This window comes from Cupressus sempervirens, chromosome 9, assembly GCF_028749045.1.
Source record: "Cupressus sempervirens isolate cs-2001-9-10 chromosome 9, ASM2874904v1, whole genome shotgun sequence".
Taxonomy (NCBI): Eukaryota; Viridiplantae; Streptophyta; class Pinopsida; order Cupressales; family Cupressaceae; genus Cupressus; species Cupressus sempervirens.
The window spans coordinates 371,409,406-371,427,634 of NC_143126.1; the positions used below are offsets into that span (position 1 = coordinate 371,409,406).

The 18,229-nt window shown below is 35.7% G+C and overlaps 1 protein-coding gene across 2 annotated transcripts in view; it reads right to left on the reverse strand.

Annotated features, from left to right (window-relative positions):
* Positions 1 to 17,789, reverse strand: part of LAZ1 (organic solute transporter ostalpha protein (DUF300)) — a 76,032-nt gene extending 58,243 nt beyond the window's left edge. The window contains exons 1-3 of one of the 2 annotated variants that reach the window (XM_089800164.1): positions 17,349 to 17,789; positions 621 to 1,422; positions 281 to 337 (exon numbers count right to left, since the gene is read on the reverse strand). In XM_089800164.1, the coding sequence (XP_089656290.1) occupies positions 281 to 337; positions 621 to 836 (273 nt within the window). In that variant the 5' untranslated portion in view covers positions 837 to 1,422; positions 17,349 to 17,789. The remainder of the gene's footprint in view (positions 1 to 280; positions 338 to 620; positions 1,423 to 17,348) is intronic. The other variant, XM_089800165.1, reaches the window with a different exon arrangement.
* Between the last annotated feature and the right edge of the window lie 440 nt (positions 17,790 to 18,229).

Below are 18,229 nucleotides of genomic sequence, written 5' to 3' on the forward strand. Positions count from 1 at the left end.
TATGTTTATTGTTCATTATTCATTACTATTGTGAAAACTATCAAAAAACACAAAACAAAAACAAAACCTTCTGCAACTTCTGTCTATTCTCAAAGACCATCAAAAAAATCACAGGAAAATATAATTTATTAATTTAAAAACTACAGCAGATCAGCAAGGGCATCTATCAGGGATCTTTCATTTGTGAAGATAAATTTAAAATTTTAACTGCTGTATCTTTAACCATAGTTAATCAATAGTTACAATTAATTTCCTGAACAAATGAATTCGGTAAACTTACCGATTCAACTGCATAGCAAGGAACCATTAATATAACTCCAATGAGAAATTTCTGTTCCTGCCAAAATTTGTATGTCCTTGTCAAAATGGTTATATGAATAGAAGAGACTAAAAATTGATAGAAGAAAAAAGGCTTGACATACAATCAACATCCCCTCACCCAAAAGAAAAAGATTTTATAACATCTAATGTAGAACACCTCTAAGTCATATCACTCAAATGTTGATACATTGTCTGGGGCAGATATCTACAAGATGCATGCTCTATGTAACAGTCAATAATGAATAGAAAAAATTATCTATGTAACAGTCAATAATGAATAGAAAAAATTAAGTAAAAACCTCAGGATTTTTGTAGGCAGTCAGATGCTCAAAGATGAGAAACATGGAGAGACAAACAGCAATAAGAACGAAAGTGCCTGCAACAATGATTGCCCATGTGTGAAATGTATTTTCTTCTCCAGTGAAAAACAATGAGCTTGTGGCCTTCACTATGCCTGTGGATACTGCCATACTTCCAGTCTCTACTAAAAAGCTCCATTTAGCCCTCCCTACCATTGAACCAATGACTCCCAAGTCCGACCCAATACAAGATAGGGTACTAGCTTTTGAAACTCAAATTCTCAATCCCACAGTTAATTGAGCATGCAATCAAGAATTTCACAAGCAGAAACCAGAACCAAGGCACCACAAGTTTGTAATAGACCTCCGCTCAAGATCATAAACATTCCAGATGCTTTATGATAAGATACAATTCTGAATCAATATATTTTAAACCGCTGAACATTTCTACAGCATGTTTTTTTGTTCTTTAGATATATTTGCCGTCAAACTTGATAATTGATTATTACTTCACCAGAATCTATCTTCCAGCACATAAATCTGTCAGTGACACAAAAACCAATATCTATTTCAACCTTATTCCTTTCCTGTTACAAAACTCTCCAGTTTGGGCTCTACAGCATGAGACTGCTACTGAACATTGAAAAAATCCTGCCCTGCCATTAGCATGCTGGTTCAATAGAAATTACTGTCTGTGCCGACCACCTAAATATTTATAGTCCATAGGTACCCAACTGAACTAAAAAACTTGAAGGTATTAGAGCTTTACAATACCCATCACTTGGCTATGCATCAAAAATATCTGCATTGTCAGCAAATAAATCAAATTAATTTATATCACGCAAAAAGTAATCAAGCCTTGAACGATTAGTAAATGCACATATTTTGAATTGCATGATCATGACAAATACAATCGATGTAACTAAATCTCAGAGTATATCTCTACAGAATGACTTGATAACCATAATACAAAAAATTCACATAGGACAATTTGATAACGTGCATCCATACAAATAAAAACTTTTAGAGGCTATCTTCTTAGACAGAGATGCATTGTTTACTACACATATGATGTATGGTAGATTAAACAACATCTACAGTACAGATACTATTATACAACAGCGTATATAAATAGTAAATATTCAAAAATATAAATATGTACTAAAATAGAAAAAGATAGAAAATTATCTAAAAGGATGAGTTCAAGTGGTAAATCACCAAGAGTTCCATGGTTAAGAGAAGGTAAATAATTTCTGTCTCCATTTTTAAATGGGAGGAATGGGATGTGGAGATAGGTGGTCACCAAATTAATGCCAGATTTTGTAGCCATGTATATCATACCATCATAATAGATGACCTATTTCAAATAACAAATGAAATTTGTAAAGTGTTTCAAGAAATTAAGATACAATTGAAAATTCTGATCTATACTTAAGAGAAAAATTTCCAACTATATTTTTTGGCTTCATAGATATGTTTGAATTTCTGCAATTTTCATCTGACAGGCAAACATTATGAACATCAAAAAAATCATCAAAGCAAAAGTATAGCTCAAATTCGGAAATATAAACAGAAGACCTCAGGAACGACAACCTATTAATAAAACTATTTATAAAAAATTGGTAACTGTGAAGTCAATGTTTGTAAGCAAAAGATTGCTAATATTTTATATTTGTACATAGCATAGATATCTCAAATACATCTCTATCTAAAAAAATAAAATATACCAAGAGAGGTCAATCTCAAGGAACCCGTCTAACCAAACTCACAAATCCAATAGAGCATAAGACTGCTAATATCTTATATTTGTACGGGAGTTGAACTATCATAGATATCTTAAATACATCTACCTAAAAAAGCTTATAGATTTCAACAAGGTGTGTATATTGGATTTGTGGCATAGGTTAGATAGGTGCCTCAAGATTGATATCTCTGGGTGACTAAAGTTATCTATCCTAGTTTATTAGGCTTTTAATTTTCCAAGTCTGTACTGCCCATAAATATCATACTATCACCACCCACAACAGGGTGTGGTAGAGATTTGGCATGTAATGGCCATAAATTTATGATAAGGGGTTCTTGTTATCCACTCACTCCATCAAAACCATCCCCTCAATTGCTGCCATTGTAGTTACACCTCTCAACACAACAGCTACATGTTTTTTGCCATAGCTAATACAAAAAATGGATCAAAAGGAAAATACATCTCAATCCCTTTAAACAAGTGAGCTAAAATTCTAAAACAATGATGGAACAAACCAACCACAAATTTGCCATACACCTTGCATAACAATGGTGTCCATTCATGTGGTTCACTTGGGGATGGGGGACAACAACAAAAATCAAGCAACTTTTAAAATATGGAAGAAAAAGGATTGTCATATAAAAAGGACAACCGCACTTAAATAAAACATGCTCGGGACACTTGTCATGCTGTATATGGCATTAAGACTTAATTTGGGATTGCTTAATGACAAAAAAGACACCTTAGTGGAAGGGAATATTACATTCTGCATGAGGACAAATTGATTAAGCCATTAGTTACAAGGAATCACCTAATTAAAGCAGATTGGTGCTGGAATTTTTGCAACCTCATGCCAGCTAGCTTGGTGAGGTGGAAATCCATGGTGTTGGTCAATGCTTTGCAAATATATACAAGCCATGAAATAGTGGTTTGATCATCCAAAGTTTCAGATGTAGTGAGTAGCTACTAAATTCTTTAAGTTTTGAAGATATTGTTGCCTTATCTCTTGTTAGTTAATTCCTATGCTATCAAGTTTGGCAGATTTGGGTGCCATACTAGATGGTGTCAATTAAAGTTCAAGCCAATGCCAAGACAACCTCTAGTTCGCCCAGGGTCTACCAACCATCCCAAGCACCCCATGTTCCTTGTGGGTTCATTTTGTGGTGTAGGGATTACCTACTAGATTATTCAAGCATTGAGGAGATTGTTGTTGTATCACTTGTTAAATAACTATTTTACCAAGTTCAATTGCTTTGGACATAATGTTAGACAAGTTCACTTCATGTTTGAAGCTAAGACAAACGAGATTCACCAAGGGTCATTCACTCAAGATCCAATGGCCATCATTGGAACCTAGGGTGACCCAACCAAGCCCTTCGCATACCCATCACAAACCTACAAAATGCAAAATTTACATGGCACTCACCATGAATAATAAGTATGGCTAGGCAAGGACAATAGACTACACATTACATCACTATAGTCTATTTCTTATTGTATCAAATAAATTAAGGAAGGCTTTTTTGTGCTCTACAAATCTTGAATGAATTGACACAAATGTGATTAAAGTAGAGGAAAGGATATGATGCAATTTTATGCCTTATGGTAAGTTTTAATGAACTTCAAAGCAAGCCCCTTAGAAGAAAACTTTTGTTATTCAACAAGTTATAATCAATGTAACATGGGGACTCTCCCCGCCCCCAAAACCCTCGCACCTAAGCGGATACATCCCCTCATCGATGTCTTGGCGTTCCTTAGTCCACACCACCACCGCCTTGGCACAACCATCTCACCCTCAAGGAATTCTGCAGGCAAAAATTGCAGCAACAACACTTGTGATTAAAAGTGGCTTTACTGGCTATGGTAAAGGACATTGTTACACACACAGGGAGACATGACATATGCATAATTATGAATGCATGTTTATGATTTTGTACTTATTTTAATATCATGCTACACATTATAATCATCTTTATAAAACAATTATATTCGTGTTGCAATTTTTCTATGTTCAAATATTTTTTGGTACTATAATTTATTAGTTCTTATACTATTATACATCATTTCATAACTAGCATTTCAAGTATTGTATGTATAGCATATTGCAGCACCCATGCCCTCGTGGTCATCCCCCTGCCATCCGCAAAATTGAAGCCCTTTTTTCCTCATCCCAGAAACCCATCTTGACATCCCTTTATGCTCATGCTACATTGGCTATAATTCAAATTTTAATATGAAGACTAATATTTTGTTGTGGCGCTTTGTTTGTGAAGTTCACAATACTTGATACTGTTTTAAATTTTACATTCTATCGTCCTAAAAAGTTAGCACCTAGAATTTGCTCTATTGGGCCCCACTTTGGCAATTTCAAGATTTCATATCCATTAAGCTTGATCTTAGCAACCTAGCCACCCTTATTTTGGTATTTTCCCTTTATTTTTTACTGCCAATTTGATTTAGGTTCATTTTCCTACGCCTGCAACAATTTTGACATTCTCTACCCAGGTGTAGAACATTTGTGGCATTGTATACACCACATTTTGGGCCCAAACTTGAATGGGTGGCCCATTACAATGTTCTAGCAGGATTTCACGATTTCCAATTGACCTAGCTCAATTTTGATTCCTAAAATGTTGTAAGAGGTATATAAGTGGCCTATCTCTCCTTATTTTTGTCAAAATCATGATCAAGATTTCAAGTGCTCTCCTACGATTTAGGTTTCAAGCATTTTTCAAGCATCCAAGGCAATTCTAAGGCAATCTTTGATGCAAAGATAAATTCAACGAAAGCAAAAACGAAAGGAACTAGCACCAGCAAGAGACAGATAATAAAATTCTTCTAATTGATTTATCAAATGAGCAGTATATACACTTGCTCTCCTATAGATTTCTTCTCCTTGTAATTTCATATCCAAAAACTTGACCTAAACCTAAACCTAAAAACTCTATTTATACTTGCTAGGACGGTCTACAGAATATTCTAGATTATTACAAACTAGATTATTTCAGAATAGGAAAACCGACCCAAAGAGACTTCCTGCCAAAACTGCTTACAGAAAACTCTAGATCAATATAGAATAGGGAAGAATGACCCCACAATGATCTAAACGAATCCCAAGAAAAGATCTTATCCTAATGATGAAATCAAGATAAATTCTTCGTGCAAAAATCACATCCAAAATATTTTATGTGGGTGCTCCTGCACCATACTCCCCTAGAAATTTTATTTCAAGCCCACTTAAGATGAGCACTTGTAGAGTGGTACCTTGCTTCTTGATATCGTGTTCAGTCATCCACACAGCATCTACATCTAAATAACCTTCGAGTTTTACCAAATAGTGCTTGGACTCCTTTCCTCTTGTTTGCTTTATGACTTTGGCGTCAAGTATCCTTTCTAGCTGTGGTGTCTACTTAAATGGTAGACGTTGAATGTCTTCTGTATCAGCAATCTGTCCTGTATCAATTTCTTCAGTGGGTGCTTTGAATGGTGTGAAGTCTCCTATGTTGAAGATGGGAGAAATGCCAATCTCAGGTGGCAATCGAATCTCATAAGCATTGGTTCCAAACTTCTTCAATATTTGACAAGGTCCTAGTTTTCTCAACATAAGCTTGGTTGATTTACCTTTTGGTAGCCTCTCTTTCTTGAGATTTGCCCATACTAAATCTCCCACTTCAAATTCTAAGTGTCACCGTTTCTGATCTGCATGCTTCTTATACTTGTCAAAGGTTTGTTGTAGTTGTGCTTTGACTTCATCATAGAATTCTTTTATGGTTGTAGCAAATTCTTCTCCTTGGGCACTAACTTCTTGTTGTGAACTCATATCTCTTAACTCAAAAATCCCTCTAGGATGAATTCCATGCACCACTTGAAATGGTGACTTTCTTGTACTTCTATTGATGGAGTCATTGTATGCAAATTCAAGCTTGGGGTAGGATTACATCCCATTTTGCTGCATGTTGTCTTGTGAGTGTTCTTAACAAATTGCCCAATGTTCTATTAACTATCTATGTTTGGCCATCAATTTGAGGGTGGTAGGCTGATGAGAATGATAAATTGGTTCCAAGTTTCCTCTATAAAGGTTCGCCAAAAGTGTCCTACAAACTTCACATCCCTATCTGAAACTATGTTGAGAGGTAGCCCTTGAATCCTTATGACTTCCTTGAAAAAGAGATCTACTATATGAGAAGCATCATTGGTCGACTTACATAGTGAGAAGTAAGCCATTTTGCTGAACCTATCTACTACAACAAATACACTATCATGCCCCTTTTTTGTCCGTGGCAGCCCCATTACAAAATCCATCGTTATGCTTTCCCAGGGTCTAGATGGTATTGGCAAAGGTTGATAAAGTCCTGCATTTGTAGTCCTTCCTTTGGCCCTTTGACAAATCATACATGTTTCCACAAAGTTTCTAACATCAGTATGAAGTTTAGGCCAATAGTAGTACCTTCTAACCAATTCTAAGGTTTTATCCAAACCAAAATGTCCACCCATTGTTCCACTATGCTTCGCTTTGATAATGTTTGTCCTCATAGAGCACCTGGGTACACATAGTTGTCCTCCTTTGAAAAGAAGTCTGTCTTGTATCAAAAAATCAGGAAAATCAGCATGATATCTTTCACCAAACTCCATACATACCTTGTAGATGTTGCCAAAATCTGGATCTGCTACATACATGTCCTTGAGTGCTTCAACTCCCACACTTTCTAGCTGTATCTGGGAGACAGTCAGATTCCTTCTACTAAGAGCATCAGCAACCTTGTTTGATATGCCCTTCTTATGCTTGATGGTGAAGGTATAGGCCTGTAAATACTCCACCCATTTCATGTGCCTATGACTTAATTTGTCTTGGCTATTCAAAAAACTAAGTGCTTGGTTATCAATATACACAACAAACTCCTTTGGCAACAAGTAATGTCTCCACCTTTTGAGAGCTTGAACCAATGCATACATTTCTAGGTCATATGAAGAGTATTTATGCTTGGCTTCATTGAGTTTTTCAGTTGAGAAAGCCATTGGTTTTCCTTCTTGACTAAGAACTGCCCCTATAGCAACCTTGCTAGCATCACATTCTACTTGGAAAACTTTGTTAAAATTAGGTAAAGAAAGAATTGGCTACTCACTAACCTTTTGCTTAAGCAATTCAAAAGCTTCATTTGTTGATTGACTCCATGCAAACTTACACTTCCTTCCTCCTTTAATAGTTTCTAACATAGGAGCACACATATGACTGAAATTTCTTATGAATTTCCTATAAAATGTAGCAAGACCATGAAAGCTTCTAACATCTCCAACTGTTCTTGGGGGTGGCCAGTATAGTATAGCACTTACCTTATCTTTATCCATCTTCAAGCTACCTTGGGAGATAACAAAACCAAGATATGTCAGCTCCTCTTGCATGAACAAACACTTTTCCGTGATTATTACCAATTTCTCCTCATGAAGTCTAATCAAAACCATGTCAATGTGCTCTAGGTGTTCTTCCTTTGTCTTGTTGAAAATTAATATGTCATCTAAATATACTACGATGAACTTACCATTGAAGTCTTTTGAGTATTTCATTCATAAGTCTCATGAAAGTACTAGGAGCATTAGAGAGTCCAAATGGCATTACCTTCCATTCATATAATCCATCATTGGTTTTGAATGTTGTCTTCCACTCATCTCCAGCTCTTAGCCTTATTTGATGGTAACCACTTTTTAAGTCAATCTTGGAGAAATACTTTGCACCTCCCAAACAATCAAGCAAATCTTCAACTCTTGGCATTGGAAATCTATATCTAATTGTGATCTTATTAATGGCTCTAGAATCAATGCACAACCTCCAGGTTCCTTCCTTCTTGGGTGTCAAAATAGCAGGTACAGCACATGGGCTTAAGCTTTTTGTAATCAAGCCAAAATCGAGTAACTCCTTTACTTGTCTAGCAATCTCTTCATTTTGTTGAGGCGTCATCTTGTATGCAGCCTTATTGGGTAAAGTAGCTCCAGAAATGAAATCAATACAATGACTAATGTCTCGTATAGGTGTTAAAGACTTTGGCATACCTTCTGAAATCAAACCTTCATGCTTATCCAAAAGTTCTTTCACTTCATTAGGAATTGCCTTTTTGTTTCAGCCTCCTTTTTGTCATTTCCAATGGGTTCTTATGGTTGTGGGTTAGGCAGCAAAAGAAAACAAGGTTTAGGTTCATCCTTCATGTCCCGTAAGAATTCTTTTTTATCAACCATCATAATTTTGGCTTCCCTCTCTTTATTTTCTTCCACTTCTTCATGATCAGCAAATGGAATCAATCTAATCACCTTTCCATCCTTCTTGATGGTGTATATATTGAGTTTTCCATCATGTTGTGCCTGCAAATCATACTGTCAGGGCCTACCAAATAATAGGTGGCATGCATCCATGTCCACTATATCACACAAAATTCTATCCTTATACTTTCCAATCTGAAAATCAACCCATGCTTGCTCATTTACAAGAGTTTGTTGACCCTTTGTTAGCCATGAAACCTTATAAGCAAAAGGATGAGGTATCCTCCTAAGTTTTAACTTCTAAACCATCTCAAGAGAAACTAAATTCTCAGTAGATCCTGAGTCAATAATGACTTTACATACCTTACCTCTAGATTTGCAAGCAGTCCTAAAGATAGTTTTCCTTTGTGGTGGTTCCATGGTAGTAGGCACTTTCAAAAGTGTTCTTTTCATCATTAAAATTTCTCCTCTCTCAGGTACACTATTTGAGTCAGCCATCTGCTTCTCTTGGTATTCATCATCTTGTACCAAATGTGTTCTTTCACCTAGTACACTTGAACTTGCTCTATTCGAACACCTAGATGCATAATGTCCCTCCTTATTGCAATTGAAACAAATAATCGGACTTGCCCTTCTACCACCAAATCCACCTATTGAATTGCCTCTTCTACCTCTAAAGTTACCTCTAAAATTTCCTTCGCTTTGACTGGTTTCTTGCTTTATCTCCTTATGATCTTCATGGTTTTGTCCTCTTCCTTGGAAATTTCCTATTCCTCTTTGATTTCTTCCTCTTGCTTTGCTATTTTGTTCTTGCCTTCTTTTCAATTTGACTTCCACCTTCAATGCTAGTTGATAACACTTCTGTACTGTATCAGGACACAATAAATTAAGTTCTTCTTGAATGTTCAACCTCAATCCATTGAGATATCTAGCAACTTTTACACTTTCACATTCACTCTGCTTTGCCCCCAGGCTTAATTTTTGGAATTCTTCAGTATAGGCTGTGACATCTAGCTCCTTTTGTTTTAAACTTTGTCTCCTTCGATGAAGTTGGATTTCATAATCCTCAAGTATGTATGTTTCTCTCACCTTGGCACACATCCTTTCCCATGAAGTTATCATGTTCTTACCTTCTTTGACCCTTTTTCCTTGAGTGAAATTCCACCAAGTGAGGGTTGGTCCCTTCAACTTTGACTTGGCAATTTTTACCTTGTCCTTTTCTGCTATATTTTCACATTCAAAATGGTTGTTCAAGGCTTCTATCCAATCCACAACAGCATCAGCATCCATCTTTCCCGAGAAGATGGGTAGGTCACCTTTGGCATCCTTCTTGCCAACTCTTTCAAAGGCTTCTATGAAGTATCTCTGGTCTGCATGTAAGTTAACCACCTCCTGCTCAGGGGTATCATCTTCTTCCTCTTGCTCTGAGGAAACCTTTGCTCTCTTTTCCATCTGGCCCTTCAGCTTCTCAAATTCATCCAATAACCACTTATTGATTTTCTCATGTTCTTGCATCTTCTTTGCCACTTCAGCATTGGTGACCATGTTTGATGTTTCAGCTCCTGACTCTGATCCAGACATAAAATCTAATTGCCTCAGGAGCTTTCCCAAGCTCTGATACCAAAAATGATGCAGAGATAAATTCAACGAAAGCAAAAATAAAAGGAACCAGCACCAGCAAGAGATAGATAATAAAAATTTTCTAATTGATTTATCAAATGAGCAGTATATACACTTGCTCTCCTATAGATTTCTTCTCCCCGTAATTTCATATCCAAAAACTTGACCTAAACCTAAACCTAAAAACTCTATTTATATTTGCTAGGACAATCTACGGAATATTCTAGATTATTACAAACTAGATTATTACAAAATAGGAAAGCCGACCCAAAGAGACTTCTTGCCAAAACGGCTTCCAAAAAACTCTAAATCAATATAGAATAGGGAAGAATGACTCCACAATGATCTGAACAAATCCCAAGAAAAGATCTTATCCTAATGATGAAATCGGGATAAATTCTTCGTGCAAAAATCACATCCAAAATATTTTATGTGGGTGCTCCTGCACCAATCTTCTCCAATGAAACAAGCTTCTCTAACATGATGGCCAGGTAGAGGAGTTCTCAATCAAGAAAGACAATATTTTGGTCCATCTACATGAATTTCATTCATCCATTATTCAAGGCAAGAGTTATCACACATAGCAACATTGAAAATCTTGTAGATTTGTGCATTTGAGAAAGGTATCCTTGATTTAAAGTCAGCATTCAACAACTATGAGAATCACAATAAAGATTCCAAGTGCTCTTCTACAGTTTTGCATTGATGTGTTCAAGGTCAAGATTCAAGCATCCAAGGCAATTTTGAAGGCACTCTTCTCCATAGTAGCAAGCTTCTCTCCCATGGTGAGTTCTCTATCAAGCAGCAAGATTCTTTTGTCCATCTACAAGCATTTCATTCAATCCATTTTTCAAGAAAAGATTTATCAAGCATAGCAACATTGAAGATCTTGAAGTGGCATCATAGACCCATACATTTGTGAAAGGCATCCTTGATTTAAAGTCAACATTCAACAACTACATTCAAGCAACATACAAGCCATGGATATGTGCAATCTCAATATCTATTCATAAAGGTATATGCATTACAAGGTAGGTCTAATATTTACTTTTACATTTACATTACTTTCCTTTATGTAATTTCATTTCAATTTCAACTTTGATTCCTAAACAATTGTTTAACCAAGGCAAACTTCTTTCAACCCATCAATTTTTGTGTGCAGAAACATGCAGCAAAGCTGTCGTTGAAAATCCGGAAAGCACGAGATCTGACAGCCTGTCTAGAAAAGTTTCAGACAAAGTTGCAAGGTAGACAGAGGGCAATCATTTTGTATCTGAATACAGAATGCCCAAAGCATTCTATACCCTCCCATTCAGCCTCAAATTCAAACACAGATCAGATCTACGGTACTGTTTCAAGTCACTACAGGTGTCTGCCTGATTTTTGTTATTCTTAAGATTCAGTAAGTTGTTAATTTTGTTTATTTAGCCTTATCTCTTGCATTGATCAGCCATATCCCCTCAAATTCAACATTTTCTCAGATTATTATCAGCGAGGGATCATTGACTCAACTAGCCCTTAAGTCCTACTTGAGTCTATTAAGTCATCTTCCTTCTGATTGAGCAGTTAGGAAAAGAGGTGAATCTCATCCACCCATCCTTTTTTCTTACTGTACAGACATTACACAGCCAAACTTAGTTATAAAGTTACATTCACCATGTGAAAAGGTTACAAGAATAAAATGGGTCTTTCTTAAGCACGCACGCGCACACACACGCACACGCGCGCACACACACACAGACGCGCACGCATGCACACGCGCACACCCACACACACACACACACACACCCGCACACCCGCACGCACGCACAAGCACACCCGCACCCGCGCCCGCGCCCGCACACACACACCCGCACACGCACACGCACACGCGTACGCACACGCGCACACACACACACACACACACACACACACTAATACTACTTAATTATTATTATTTGTTAAGCTCAAGTATACTCGAACCCAAGACCTCCTAGGTAAGAGGCTCAAAATTTACCGTTATGTTGTAGGCTCTTGCCTATAAATACTATATTTATATTCAATATTATATACTAGATTTATATTCAATATTATATACTAAAAATTTATTCAATTTATAGTCAAGAGCCTACAACACAACGGTAATTTGTGAGCCTCTTATCTAAGAGGTCTTGGGTTTGACTCTACTTGAACTTAACATTTAATAATAATTAACCTCAACAAATAATAATTAATCTAGGCTTCGGCCCATTACCTATCAAAAAAAAAATTATATTCAATTTATATTTTAATGCTAAATTGGTAATTGTATGTGTACATCTGTACCAATCCTGGAGGAAAAAATCTGCCATATAAACAAACCCAAACCTACACCAGAAAAACTTAATGAAAGCTCATTCTATTTGTAAGCTAGTTTCAAGTTAATGTGAATAGAATCTACATTTGATTTCAGGATTTTTCTACCCGAAAAAGGTTTTCCCAGAATAAATAGTGTTATGGGGTATGTGCTTCTTTAGTTGGCAATTACTCCATTCATATTGCAGTTTTGTTTTAAACACATTTCTGATCTATTACAGCAGGTTGACTCATATCTGAAACCTTTTTTATGCTCTTAACAGATGAATTCAACTAGGCTTTTTAACAAAATAGAGACATCCAAAGGTTGTAGGTGCTCGCACTGGCAACCTCTACAAGACTTATTAAAGAAAGGAGCAGGATTGAAGAAGACAACCATAACCACAGACAATCTTGCAATTTCAAACAAGGGTAACGGGATATATTAGTAAATACCATAAACAAACACTTTTAGGAGTCAGAAGCACGCTAGATGATGGATCTGATGAACTAGAGCTGCAGGAAAACTCGGGATCAGAAAAGTCAAACAGTGCCTATAAATACAAATCAATGCTTAGTAAAATTGCTGGCCACTAACCACAACAGCAATTCTGTGGCAGAAGGAATATGCAACAACTATAAAGTTTGAACTATGAATAGTTACATTTGATCACAATTGAGAAAGTGCAACGGGATATGACATAAGAGAGCAAAACACAAAGACCAAATGAAGTTGAAAATTGTAGTTACTATATTTGCTGACAAATGTGTGTTATTAAAAACAGTGATGAGAGAATGATGTATACCAATGGACAGAACTAACCAAAAAAATTGAATGTTACAGTCATAAGAAAGAAAAAACAGAAACAAACATGGTTGTCTCACAACATGGATTTGAACTTTGACATGTACAATAGCATAATCATTTCATACATGTTTCCTGAGACCAACATATCTAGTATCTGATCATTAAAAGGAGAATTGAAACAACTACGTAAAACAAAACCTAAGCAGCATTAATCTTGTAAAAAGTTACTATTCTCTACCAGAAGCACTTTCAAACCAAATGAATGCTGAAGAAACATCTCGGGCAGTACACTGAGTAGCATTCCTTGGAAACCTAGCACACAATATTTGTTTCGAATTATCTACTAAAAGAATATCCGTTGCAGTGAGATAGAAGAATTGTCTTTAGAATACTTATCAACAATTCAAAGAAAGCAAGTGGCAGGAAGATTTCAGAATTAAGAATCGAAATCGAAAAAGAAGGTGACTAACACAAAAAAATCTAGAAAAGAAAACTAATCACCCATATTTTAGACACATGACCAATTTGAGTGTAGCCAGTGTAATTCAACATGCATGCTCTAATTTCATCTACAACATGAGGCTCAAAACTCAAGGAAACCCTGATGAGATAATAAGCAGTGAGAAATGAAATAGTGCCAATAAACTAATACAAGAGAAGCAACACTAACAGAAACTTGAACATATACAAAGAGTAATTGCATACTCGAACAATAATACAATTATTTATCCCAGCAAGCCCTTTCAGAACAGTACTTATTGACTGTACTAACTCAACCATTGACAATAAAATAAACTATTTCACACCTGTCTTTAACTTTAACCTAAGTGCGATATTTATAGCAGTCAGATAGAAGAATTGTCTTCAGAATACTTATCTACAATTCAAAGAAAGCAAGTGGTGGGAAGATTTCCGAATTAAGAATCAAATAGAAAAAGATGATTACTAACACAAAAAAACCTACAAAAGAAAATTAATAGCCCATATTTTAGACTCATTACCAATTTGATTGTAGCCACTGTAATTCAACATGCATGCTCTAATTTTACCTACAACATGAGGCTCAAAAGTCAAGGAGACCCTGATGAGATAATAAGCATTGAGAAGAGAAATAATGCCAATAAACTAATACAAGAGCAGCAACGCTAACAGAAGCTTGAACATAATACAAAAAGTAATTGCATTCTCAAAAAACAATACGATTATTTATCCCAGCAAACCCTTTCAGAACAGTACTTATTGACTGTACTAACTCAACAATTGACAAAATAATAAACTATTTCACACCTGTCTTTAACGTTGATCAAAGTGTGATACTGATTATTTATAGCACATCACTATAGGACATTACTAAGCAATAATTAAAAATAATGAGTGTCAAATCATGGACTGAAAAAACACCTTGAAAAGGGGCCCTAAAAATTGTATCAGAGGCACCCATTATTCTAGTAAAATGTAAAATCTATAGGAGAAGTTAAACAATTTAAAAATATAATACATATCAAATAAGTGATTCAAAACAAACAATTGTGTTTCGACAGTGCAAAGGAAAGAAAATATGCAGAAAAGTCTCTATTCCAGAAAGCATGCTACTTGCCCATAAAATTAAAATAAAGTTGTGAGATAAGGGCCAGTGGCAAATAGAAAGGGTATGTATTTGATAGCCCAAAATACATATCCAATAAGTGATTCAAAACAAACAATTGTGTTTCGACAGTGCAAAGGAAAGAAAAATATGCAGAAAAGTCTCTATTCCAGAAAGCATGCTACTTGCCCATAAAATTAAAATAAAGTTGTGAGATAAGGGCCAGTGGCAGATAGAAAAGGGTATGTATTTGATAGAAATATTATGTATGTATAGATTGAAATAAATGGCACACATCTTGACTAGCCATTTATCAAAAAGTATATATTTGTTGACAAAGACAGATAACTTATTTGGGTTTATTATACATGTCTTGCCCATTTGGATGGTCTTCCACAAATTTATTAAGTGATTCATAATTATCAAACACTGCACCATAATATATCAAACCTGACACACAGATGGAGACATTTAGAAATTTATAGTTTCCCAAGTTTACACCTGCTAAATATCAAATGGAAAATTGGGAAAATAAACCATTTTAATAAAACTTTCTTGATGCGAAATATGCCAAAATTCAAGCTGGCTGCACATTCCAGGTGAATTTGATGGAAGAGACACCTCCTTGGTCATGCCATCTGAGCCAAAGGCTTACCAAATTCCCCTGAAGGGTAATTTACAAATCAAACAAAACAGAGCACAAAAATCCACATGATTCTCAACATCTTGGAATTTAGGAACAACCACAGATTAGATGATGTTCGTAATACAAAAGGATAGAAGACCTAAAGTTGGCAATTGCTAGTCTGATGGCAAGCTGAAGTGAAATAGCCAAAGCCCAAGATGTGTGGTAATGCTATCTGCTACAATCTGAAAATGTAATATGAGGTAAAATAATGTTTTCTGGTGATCCAGAAAAAGGAAATTTGTGATTATATCATGCATAGATAGATACACAAACAGCTCCCTACTTTGATGAAAAAAGTTACAAAATATCTGCCGCTTGAGACAACAGGAAATAAGAATCAACCAAGCTCCCATGTTTTGGTCTAGAGTTTTCTGGAGGTGAACCCGATCTAAACAGTACCAAACAAACATGTAGATCATTTCTCAGGTATCAACTTTATAGTATGGGCTCAATTCTCTGTGCAAAGAGAGGGAAGCACAGATCATCCCAATACAAAACAGACTTTACAGAATTCGAGAGACTCTACTAGACTCACAGAATCCCAAACCATGTTAGAGCAAGCAATTTTTCCTGTGCTTTGGCTGAATTGCAATGCAACTTTTTGCAAGTTAAGCAAATTTTACAGTCTATGTTACCTTTAAATTAACTTTTTTATACTTGGTAAATATTTTCAAAAACACATTAAAAGAATTTTAAGACATTGAAGTCCCCTATAACATGTTCCTCAGTTTAATCAGACATTTATGCAGACCAATTTCTTTAATTCATTATTGTTTGATAGGAAACAAAATCCTTGCAATGACATTATTATTCCATGATAGGAAAAATTGGCCAATTAATCAGAATTTTTTTTTATTTAAGTGAGCAGGTTAGCTATGATTTAATGCTTTTTTGTCGTTGATGTTTACTTTGTTTATAATTAGATATAAATTTCATGAAGATGTTAACAATTGAAGTAGATTATAGTTTAAAACGTGCATGTTAGCAATAGGTTAATCTTATCTTCGTTGATCTTACTTACTGTTTAAAATTAAATTAAATTCGGTATGCTAAGCTATAATCTCCATGCTCCCTATTTAGGGTACCCAATAGGTTAATAATCAGAATACCTAAATTTGAGTTAACTGTATCAGTAAAGCAATATTCCGAGGACCCCCTCCGAGGGCAACGTCTATATGTACAAGAATTTACGGACGTGATATCGAAAGGGGAAATAAACTATTTAACCAGTTAACATGACGATCCGAAACGTTAAATGTTCAATATTTGCACACACAATTTTCAACAAGAGTTTTACATGACAAAAATTGACCGTGAAACCTATTGTTCCTTAATCTTTATTTATGCAATAGTTGATTCAGAAGTACCGAATTCAAATTACCCTAGAGAATACATTTTAGTGGCCTCACAGGATTAAAGCATGCGGTTTATTTCGCTGACACTAAATTCAATTCACGCCTGCGGTTCACAACTCTAGAATGACAGGTCAAACAAACTAAGGATCGAAGTTTTGGTTTAAACAATATGCCACTTAACGGATTTTTTGTAGATAAGAAATCAACATAACAGTTGGTAATAAAGCACTGCCCTTTTCTGAAACCTGTAACGAACGGCTGCATTAAAACCTAACGATGGAGAAATCGGGCATAATCATTTTGAACTTGGAAAGCGTAAAGAGCAAGTAATCGATAAATCCTTCTCGGGTTGGGAATTGATCTTACCTGTTTTCTAATCGTTATGATTATCGTCCATCCATTCGGAAAGGAAACAAAGTCCCAGGACCTCCGCCAATCGATGCCGATGCCAATGCCAATGATAACGCTTATGCTGATAGAAATGGAAACGGCAACGGCAATGGCAATGGTAATGGTAAAAACATGAATCAGGAATCCCGAGCGAATGTACGTTCAAGCAACCGGATGCCGCCCCACAACCAAATATACCTGCTCATTTCTTTAATTGAGATAAATATGTGGTCGTGTTAAAAGAGGCGCACCTTCCGCAGCGTCCGAGGGATACGATGGAGAAGAGAGTTCCAATCGATGATTCTGGGTGCTTGGTCAGCCCTAACTGACACGTGGGTTATTGGAAAAGCTACTTTGCTGGTGACTGGCCCTCAAAGCTGCTGCCGGGTGTAGGGTAACACTCTCTTTACCCATCTCCCCTTCTTGCACATTTTCTTCATTTTATCCGTCGTATCTTCCCTTCGTCCTCCTAATCACCGCCTACCTCCCCTTCAACCACGGATTCTACCTTGATTATAAGCACACAATTGGAAATGGTAATTAGCACAAATCTTAAAAAGTATTTAAACCTATTAGTAAATCGAACTAGAAATCACTTAAAGAGTTTTTAACCGCTAATTTAAATTTTTGTATTAAAACAAAATAGGTGTAAAATATTAGTTTAGATAAATAATTCATATTGACTAACATAAGTATGTCCTTAAAGTTACTTCAAGTCCTAAGATTGTCAATTATTACTATTAAATACTAATACTAATATGATGAATCATGTTGTTTCTTTCACAAAATTTGGTTGAAACAACTTTCAACACATATTAGAGACTAAAAGAAATAAGATTATTAAGCTCATTCATTAA